This window comes from Drosophila miranda, chromosome XL (genome assembly GCF_003369915.1).
Source record: "Drosophila miranda strain MSH22 chromosome XL, D.miranda_PacBio2.1, whole genome shotgun sequence".
In the NCBI taxonomy this organism is placed as follows: domain Eukaryota; kingdom Metazoa; phylum Arthropoda; class Insecta; order Diptera; family Drosophilidae; genus Drosophila; species Drosophila miranda.
Window position 1 is genome coordinate 12,613,955 of NC_046673.1, and position 10,133 is coordinate 12,624,087.

Below are 10,133 nucleotides of genomic sequence, written 5' to 3' on the forward strand. Positions count from 1 at the left end.
GACGACATGTTCAGACACGTTTTCTGTCTCTCTCGCACGCACTCTTTGTCGTGTCGTGCAATGTTAGCGGCGTCTGTCGGAGGAGAGCCATACTGACGAAGTATTGGGTATAAATGTAGAGTAGCGGGCTCCGCAGCAACTCACAAAGTTCCCTCTCGTTATTCCTAGAAGTATGTACAAGCCACAAGAACTACACCGAATTTCACAGGAAGAATGGAAGAAAATCACCCCTCAACAGTGCGCACGTCTTGTAGATTCAATACCAAAGCGTTGCTCCACTTTTCTTAACCAGAAAGGTCATCCCACTCAATTTTAAAGTAAATTTATTAAAAATACTAGGAATACTGGGCAAATTTTAATTTTTGTAACCATTTTTTCCGGGTGGGTTAAGTATATGAGCTGGACATTTTGGAGATGGTTGCAGATTTTTAAATTATTTTGCTGAATATATATTTTCATAACATGGTTATTGTTGTATTAAAACACTGACATATAGAACTAATTTGAGACCAAAAATTGGAGCTGTAAAATAAAAATTTTACTTGATTTTCGTTTAAATTCTTGGTGTAGCTCTTGTGGCTGTGAGTGTGTGAGTGTATGAGCACCTCTGTAGTAGGAGTTTACACCGTAATCTGCGAGTATGGGGTATTCATAAGAGATTGGTTTGTGTTAGAATCGGAATTAGGTAATCATATTGTCGTAGTCGGGTATGACAAGGTCTTCGGGCCTGATTTTCTCTGGCAGTCGTTCTTCGGGCTTCTGCTTGCCCACCAGCTGGAAATCATAGTTGAAGAAGTCAAAGACATAGAGCTGTTCGGGGTTCACATAGTGAAAGGCCACTGGATATTCGGAGAGGCAGTCCATGCACTGTCGTGTAGAGAGGATAGAGAATGCTGTAGAGGCTCCATTGGAGGATATTATGTGTAATCCATGCACCCTTACCGATCGAACCGAGTAGTAGGCGTACTTGTACAGCCAGAAGTCCAATCCCGAGTAGCCCGAAAGGAGCATGTCGAAGGGCAATAGGGGGTAAAATCGGGGGCGCAACTTCGAGTCCCTTGAGTCGCCAGCTTTCACATCCAAGTTGAACAGACAGCTGCCCATCTCCACGTCCTCGGCATTATTGTCCTGCTGCCGGCACTTTGTGCTGTCGTTCAATCCCTCAGCGAAAATACGCAGTGCCTCCCGGCTCAGAACATAGCCACTGCCACCAGACATGTAAGACTATCGATTCGCTAAGGTAAATAGTTACAGATTAGGGGGCACAAATCATTTACCTCGTTCTTCTTGTGCGCTCCGACCATCTTGAAGTTGTAGCCAAAATATATGGCCTGGTCGGGGGAGTACGGATAGAGCATATAGCGGAGATTCTCCAGGAACACGTAGCTATAAAAAGTTACTCAAATCCAATAGTTCTTTTAGACTGGCGCTAAGCTTCCGTTCCCAACCTACGTGTCATCGTCGGCCTTCATGAACCAGTCTGCCTCGTCCCGCATGTGCTCGTAGATGTGGGTGAAGGCCTCCTTCGTCTTGCCCCAGAGCACCTCGTACTTGTCGGACTTGTTCAGCACAATGGTGGGCAGCTCGTCGTCCGGCTCCGAGGTCATGAAGTAGATCTGGTTGCACCGTTTGCCCCAGGTCCGCATCACGTGCACCGCCCTCGATTTGTGGTACTTGGGCGTGGTCAGTACCCAGCAAAGGACTCGTACCTCGCGCCGCAGCTGCTCGGCCAGTGTCTCGTTGCTGAGGTGCCGCGGACTATGCCCATCGGGATCGCGGGCTCCAGCCGTCAGCATCATCACGTCCCAGTAGCCATAGAGTGCGATCACGGAGCTGCCGGCCACCAGGACCAGCAACAGCACCTGGCAGGATGACAGACGGCGGTGACCGACTCGCGATCCTCCCACTACGCCGCCGCTGGCACTACCCGGATAGAGCGTGGAATCGCTGAGCCGATGACGCTGCTCCAATGTGATGTAGTGCCCACCCATTTCTACACTGACACACCAATTTGCCGGCGACACCTCAAGAACTAGCGACTCTTATCAGGAAGTACTTTTACAACTGTGCGGAGACTGTGATAAGACAACGGTTGTGGGGGCTGACGGCCACTGATTGGAACTCAAGAACAACTCTACCTCTAGAGTATTTCCGACAATTCCCCCATCAAGCTAGTTACATTGAAGTAATAAGCTAGGAACGTTAAATATACCGTCTGGCAAATTATCAGCATATGGAAGTACGTCTGCTCGAAGTTCTCCAAGAAGTATCTACCTTAAAGAGTTGGGAATTCCGCCCTCATTTAAGATTTATCGATTCGTCTGGAATCAATTTATGGAGTTTAGCAAAACACATTTTCGTAATGGCATACCCAAAGTACGAGAACGAGTCATACTTATTCTTTGGGTACTGCTCAGCTTTAAGTCAAACAACAATTAGCCCCCGAGAACTAATTGTTAAACGTACAAACTTGATGGCATTTCCATGGAAAACAGCATTTGCTATTCCAAGGAATTTATTTAAATTTCCCACAGCTTTGTTCATTAATCAAAACACTTTGGCCAACAGCAACAGCCACCACTCGCAACCAGCAGCCCAGCAGCAGGGGAAAACGAGAAGTAGTATAATAAAATAAAAAAAAAATAAAAAAAAATGGAGAAACGCAAAACGCAAACCCCGAAAACAGTTGAAGTTGAGAGAATCTTTCAATTAATCATGAGCGACATGTGGTCGTCGGTGGGTGGGTGGGACCGCTGGGCCTGGGATTCGGGGACCACCAAGAGCGCGAGAAAAATTATATAGCGCATACGCCCTGTTGGACCCTAGTCTCAGGTCCCAGGTCCCAGGTCCCACGGTACCGTGACGTCCGCTGGCACTCGGATGCTCGCGTGCAAACAAATGGCTGCCATAATAGCGACGAGGCGGCATCCTGGTGGCATCCTGGACGCATCCTGGCCAGAGCTTCGCTCTCCATTGCCCAGCCCCAAACACTCGACACTCCGTTCGGTTCGGTTCAACGTTTTGGCCAAAACAAATTCCCATTAATAAAATAAAATGCACCCAGAAGGCGGAAAGAAAGGGGGAATATTCTGCTCGGAAAAATAAAACAACACGAAAGACTAAGAATAAAAACTATTTGGCATTGTGGGCGTGGTCGGGGACGGGGGCGGGGCTGGCTCTGTGATTTCATACCACTGTCCATGCAAATAAAAATTGTTCCAATAAGCGAGTAACATTTCCCGTTTCCTGCACTTCTTTGTCCTTGTCCCGCCGCCTGTCAAAATTAGTTTTCGGGGCAGTGCAAACATTTCAGCAAAATGCAAATATGTGAACTTGACGGCGGGCTCCGGCTCCGGCTTGGGCTCCCTCCCACTGATGAGGCGGATATCTGATCTGCTGACCTTCGATGACCCACTGGTGGGGTATGGTCCTCTCCTTTCATTTTGGATATGCTCTGATGCATTCATCTATTCATTCTTTTCTGACTCGAAGCCGTTTTTTTTTCTTTTGCAAAATTTCAAAAATTGTACGTAAAACCCTTCTAACACCTTTATTTTCGTACGTTTTTTACCATTTCTATTGGTGTTTCCTGTGATTTCCATGCGCCCTGCACTACTATTCCCGAAATCAACAGATTCCTTCCATCTGGCATCCCGATTGTTCCTTCCCTCTGACTCCCAAAGGCTCAATGTAATAAAAAACCAGCCAACCAGCAGGCGGTAGGCGGGGGCCGAAGGGTCAGAGGGTCGGTCGGTCGGTCAACTGCAAGCTGCAAAACTGTAAAAATCATAAAAATAAACCCAAAGTCAAATGTATAACTGCAGATTTTTTGTAATAATGTTAGCTTTTGGATTTTACAAGCGCGCGCCAAGGCAAACGCCATTTGTCTCCCAGTCTGACTGTACTTCTCTCCAACTATCTCTCTCTTTCTCTCTCTGCTTCACCCTCTGTATGCAAATGTGAGTGTGTGTTTTTCGACTGCAATTGTTTGCCCTAGAGATGAGAGCGTGAGAGCGTGGGAATTACAAAAAATATTATCACAGCTCTTGCCTTCAATAACTAAGCTCTTCATGCCTTAAGCTATACAAATCGTAACCTCAGATCACATATACAGAACGAGGAATAAACTATCATGGTAGCTATAACACCTAGTCTCTTGAAGCGATACAAATTGAATAGAAATCGCTGTATGACTTTAGAAGAAATGAAAGCGAAATCATCGAAATGTATATGTGCACCACTCGATATCGATATCGATAGAACACGATCGATCGCCCACTGTTCGCTCTCTTTCATTCTCCTTCCCTTTTGTTCCATCACTTGTTCCTTCCATTTTCTGCTCCTCTTTTATACACACACACACACACACACACATCAGTGAGACATCAAACGTGCAAACATTTGCCATATTTTTGTAATCAAAGTAAACAATCCACTTAACCCAACACGGACACAGACCCGTACCCCGTACCCCGTTCTCCGTTCACCGTACCACGTGCCACATACCCCACGGACACGGGCAAGGACATGCAAAAGCGGCGACTGCCAGCTGGCTCTACCGCCTGTTGGCCAAATGAAACGTCTTTGGCAATTCTGCTTCGATTTTTTTTTTTAGTTTTTATTTGTTTTTGTTGAACGGGGGGGGCATGGGGACCCCCACGGCCAACGACATTGCAAACATTCTGGCAGTGCAACCCAACGAGTCAACCCATCTGTCCTGTCCGCTCATCCATCTATCCCTGCAACTGCATCCGTTTGTTGCTATTGTCACTACTCCCCCAGATGCCCACGGATGGAGCAGGAGGACTTCAGTTTTCGGATCCAGTTCCAGGCAACCGGCAAACGTGATGCCTTTCGATGTCTTGGCTCGTTTTTTATGCAAACAGCATTTGAATTTGAAATGAAAACGCTGACGGGCGCCTGCCAATGCCCCCCCGCCCATGCACATGGAACTGTTGCTACGGATATTCCTGCCTGGACCACAGGACCTGTCTTCAGTGCTCTTGCGGTCCTTCACTGCAGGAGGTTTTCGCAGGAGCCATTGCATACTTTTCAGCGTCATGCGGTTACTTTTAGCACACTGATATGACAACAGACACAGAGCCAGAGAGCCAGAGAGCCAGAGACATAGCCATACACACACAGCACTCATGGGGCGCACGGGATTTTGTGTCCATTGGCATTTTGCTGGTAAACATACTCGTACATGGGAGAGGGGGAGTGCGAGGGGCGGTTCGGCAAATAGTTTTTACTGCACACAATGACAAAAAGGCCATAAAAAGCAATGCCACCAACTTTGTTATTACATTTTTATACAAACCACACACATAGACACACACACACGGGCGCACACACAGACACAGTGGCTCATATGCATGTGTGCATACATGCGCAGAGTTTTTATTGGCATAAAGAAGCAAGTGGAACACCTGTTCCATGGAGAAGCTCCTCCTCCCTGATATCCCCGACATCCTGCTGTCGCGGATTCATTTGCATTTGCATTATTTCTGTGCTTGCTCAGTCAACCCACCCATCAACCCTGTGCCATCCTGCCACTCAGCCGGACCTGACTTTTATGATTTTTGGTTAGTTTTTGCTGCATTACAAAATGTGTTGAGATGGTATGATTTCGATTTTAATTTCAGGAGTTCCAGCACGCAAAAAAGTGTAGCCGAAAAGGAGGAGGATAGCAGTAGCAGATGGATATAGATATGCATAGATGTGGATGAGATTGCTGATGTTGATTCTGTGAACTGTTGTACGTATACTCCTACCAAACGTACAATGAACATTTACAGATTGATATCCTTCTCTACAGAGAATTTATCGTATTGTGCTACCTGATGACGTCCCAAAACGATGACGTTCAATACATTGAGTGCCAATCGCCAACCACCAAGCGGTACCAGACAAAGCTAAATGTGGTTTCATTCAACTGAATGCATTCAAGCGAAAAAACCTAGTCTCCCAATTAATTTGGTATCTGTATTTCAGTTTTCAAGCTGGACAACGACAACCCGAATCACTGAAAGCTCGTTCTCTCTGCCAAATCAAATGGAGAGTGAGCGAGAAAGAAAACTCGACATTTTCGGATCGTACACTTTTACACTTATTTGCAGTACTGTTATCGCTTGATCGCTTTTATTGCCGATCAAAATCTCAAACTCCGAGATGTACTAGGCCATGTCTGAGTCTATTGTTGTACCTGGTATTCGAAGAGTTAGTTTTGTGGAGAGTGACCATGTCTACCAGATTACCAGGTATACGCAGCCCCCTCTCAACTGTATCACTCTCTCTCTCTCTCTCCTTCTCACACACACTCCTCCAACTGCAGTGTGCGCCTCCTGGCCAAGGCGCCCTAGCGGAGGGGAGCGAAGGACGATAAACGGAGTGATAAACGGAGTGATAAACGGAGTGAAATTAGAACATAACTCCCGATGGCTCTATGCTTTCTCGCCTCTCATGACAAGTGCGAGCAAAACCCATATTTGTTTACGCTGTCGAAGAAAAGACAATTCAACAAGCATCTACGGCTCGAAAAGGTGCCATATTTATACAAAAACAAATTATGGAAAGTTGCATAGTAGGACTTTTCTGGATGAAAGTAAGTTTTAATATATCTTAGATGAAGTAAGAGCTCTCTTGCATTGCAACTAAAAATGTATGGTTTGGTATACTTTACCACCAAAGTGGCCAAAAGCAAAATATGTATTCAAATAATACAGCTTCAGAAATTTACATAACTACAATTAATTAATTAATGACTTCTTAAGGTCGTCGGCGCACACTTTTCACCGCATTGTGTACGAGTATGGCACTTAGCAGGTTGTTGTTGGATAGCCAATGGGTTACATATGTACTTATGGTAGGGAAGTGTAAGATAAATTAATGCTCAAACTACTGCCACGAGTATAGCTGTGATGAATACTTGGAATTCATGCAGAGCTCTGGTAAAAATACATATTATTTAAGGACGGAAATGCTTTCGTCTGCCTGCATGTGCTCTTCTGCGATAGAACTAATGAAATATGCTCTCAAGCCTGTTCAATTTGTCCATTTAAATGCCTGTGAGAGTACAATGCCTCCTATTAAATATCTATAATGAATACACATCTCAGAAAAGTCCAAGCGATCGCCCGCCTGCCTGCATAATTTTGCATCATTCCGGCTTGGGTTTGTCACACAGCCAAATCGAAATGTTATTTATATGCCGTACGTGTGCCGCCTTCGAGCAGTTCCGGGCTCTCGTCCCTGGTCCCTGGTTCCTGGTTCCTGGGCTTCTCAGCTTCTGGTTCTCCCTGGTTTCGGTTTTGGTTTTGGTTTCTGTTTCAGTTGATGACGACAAATGCGAGTGGAACGACGACAACGTGCACGGCTTATCGCTGCCATGGCAGAGCGAACGGGGGAGGGGGTCTGTGGGGTGGTGGCTGGGGGCTGGGGGCTGGGGGCTGGAGGCAGGGATAGAGTAGAGGTTCGTGGGTCGTGGGTCGTCCTGCGGTAAGTCTTTTGTTTGTGATAAGATTTTTACGTGTCTACAAATTGGCCAGCGGCTGCTCTGGCATCTCCTCTCCCTCAATTATTATACTCGCATTGTTTGCCCGGCTGAACGGTCGTTCCTTAAAGGTGACCCGAAGCCCCTTAAAGAAATCCAACTTTCTTCTTCCTTTGTCTCTCAAAATTAATTACCAGCATCAGGCAGTGCCACACTATCATTATGCACATGAGTGCCCCTGATCGCATTCGATTCAAGCACTGTTTACCGTCTGGCTGTCGCCTGATAAGCCCAGAACAGAGCAGAACAGAACAGAACAGACCCAAGCGAAACGGAACGATGACTCCAATTACCGAGCAGATTCAGTCCCACCACATTGATCCCCGGGCCGAAACTGATGGAGACCTGACAGTCAGCAGGAGGCCGTGTCCCTGGCAAGTCCTTGGCCCTCACAATATTGCCTGATGGCTCGACTGTGAACAGTGAATACTGAACAGTGCACTTGCTTATGACAATGCCGTCAGAGCCATCCACGTATGGCCAGAGCAATTTGCCTGCCGTAGGCTTAAGCTCGGCTGTCGCTTGATGATTAGAGACGATGCAGCACTACCAACGCCAGGAATAGCACCAGCACCACGACTAGGACCAGTTTGAGCTCTGGCTTCTGGGGTAACTGCATCCGCATTGTCTGGCAGCGGATGCAATAAAAAGTGCCAAGTTATTGATGCACAAACCTGCCAAGTGGCAAGTGGCAAGTGGCAAGTGCCAACTGCCGCACGGCAGCCCCGACCAACGCCTGTCAGAGAGCGGGCGCTTTTGGCACCTGACACTGCCGCAGAGTGGTGCAACTTGCCACCTGTGCAGCCTGCAGCCTGCAGCAAGCTGCAGCCGCCTCACTTATGCCGAGTTGAAGTTTTCTTTACTTTTCATACCCCGCACGCGTACCTTGCAAGAGGTGTGTCTGTTCTGTGCTCTTCCGGGGATATGTAACCGGCATTTTGCGCCGGAAACTGGAGGCAAGGCTCTTCTATTCCCTGATTGGATGACTATTAGAGATGGAATGCGTTTCTTGTTGAGGGTAGTGCAACAGACTCCCGGACTGGTCTTATTTTCCGGTTAAGATTCATTCGAAACATATGACTAGCGGGTATTCAATGTGTCGACCATCCACCTCTGCCACCTCACTTGCTCTCCATTGTATTCTTTTCTTGCCGCAATGTTTGAGCTTTGAGTGCATAATAAATATGCAAACTTTGTGGCTAGGATCCATGGGGAGAGAGTGGGGGCTCGTCCTGGTGTCTGTGAGAATGGGTGTCTGGGTGGGGGTTGGTGGGTGGTTCTTGGTCCTGGGCTAATCAATGCGCAAAATCAAAAGTAAACATCGGCTAAGAGCTTCTGGTGGCTGGTGGCCACGTGGCTGCCACTTGACTTTTGCCAAGTACCAATGCTCCTTTGGTCACAATGGCAACCGACTGCTCGGGGCTGGGACTCAGCGAGTGAGGATAAGGGAAGGAGGGAGGGTCTGGAGGATAGGACGCCGGACAGAACTATGGGATTGCCATTCCACTGCCACAGCCACAGCCATTGCCATTCGCATTTCTATTTCTATTCCTGTTTCTATTTCTATTTTCCAGCTTGCACTTCATCGTCAACGGGCCATCAATGGCAACGTGTCGCATTACTCAACATCGCTACGTGACTTAAATGCCATGGCGCTGCCATCCGCTTCAACGGACTGCCATTTTGTGGCGGCCCTCCTGCTGCTGCCTGCTGCCTGCCCTACTGCTGGCTTCGTTGCTTCTTTGTCTGACTGTCTGTCATGGCCAAGACATAAAACCCGCGCCACATTACGTAATGAATGGAAAAGGCCAACACTTGAAGCGTTTCAAGCTGCTCAACTTGGTTATGCAAACAACAAGAACAAGAACACGAACACGAACACGAACAAGAACAAGAAAAAATAAGAAATAGAAGGATGATGATTATGAAAGCTGGAAGCTGGAAGCTGAATCTGGAGCTGAAAGGTGGTAGACAGAGGGGCTGGGGGCTGTGGGCTACGAGTGCGAGTAGCATGAGTGCACAGAGTGCACGGAGATGGGCACGTGACAGAGAAAGGAGCTGCCTCCGCCGCTCCCTTTATCCGGCTCAAAAAGAAACAATAAAATAAAAACTAATCGTAATCAAATTCAAATTATGAGGCCAGATCTGAGAGATGGCCGCGTGAGTGGAATGCTATATCGATGTCGATATCCCACCACACATGACTGACGATGGGATGGATAAACGGATAAACAACTTTGTCTGACTTTGTCTGTGATTGGAGACGGATTGTCTCGAGTCTTCGATAGTTTTAGCACAGACTCACGGTACCATCTCTTTGGGGACTATCCCGCTGGCTGGCTTGCCCTGCTTTGTCACTTTGTCTGCACAACTTTCACGCAATTTTCATTGCTCACTTTTCGGCTTGACAAACGCAGCTGTTGCTCCAGCATAAGCACGAGGACGGGAATGAGCATGCGGACGAGGACGAGGATGAGCGTCAGGCAGAGGGGTGAGAGAATGTTTGCTTGGTTTGCTCTAAAGCTAATCGCGTTTATCACGATTGTCGTGTCACGCGCGCGTCATTTGACCCACACACACA

The 10,133-nt window shown here is 47.3% G+C and overlaps 1 protein-coding gene across 2 annotated transcripts; it reads right to left on the reverse strand.

The window, feature by feature from the left end:
• Positions 1–317: 317 nt before the first annotated feature.
• Positions 318–2,075, reverse strand: LOC108150761 (glycoprotein-N-acetylgalactosamine 3-beta-galactosyltransferase 1). Of its 2 annotated transcripts, none has more exons than XM_017279066.2 (4): positions 1,449–1,542; positions 1,278–1,386; positions 943–1,224; positions 318–867 (listed from the first exon to the last, which is right to left on the reverse strand). In XM_017279066.2, the coding sequence occupies exons 1-4, from the start codon at positions 1,457–1,459 to the stop codon at positions 682–684; spliced, it is 588 nt and encodes a 195-aa protein (XP_017134555.1). In that variant the 5' UTR covers positions 1,460–1,542; the 3' UTR covers positions 318–681. The 2 variants fall into 2 exon arrangements, with proteins under 2 accessions (XP_017134555.1, XP_017134547.1); XM_017279058.2 differs by having other exon boundaries at positions 324–867; positions 1,453–2,075.
• Between the last annotated feature and the right edge of the window lie 8,058 nt (positions 2,076–10,133).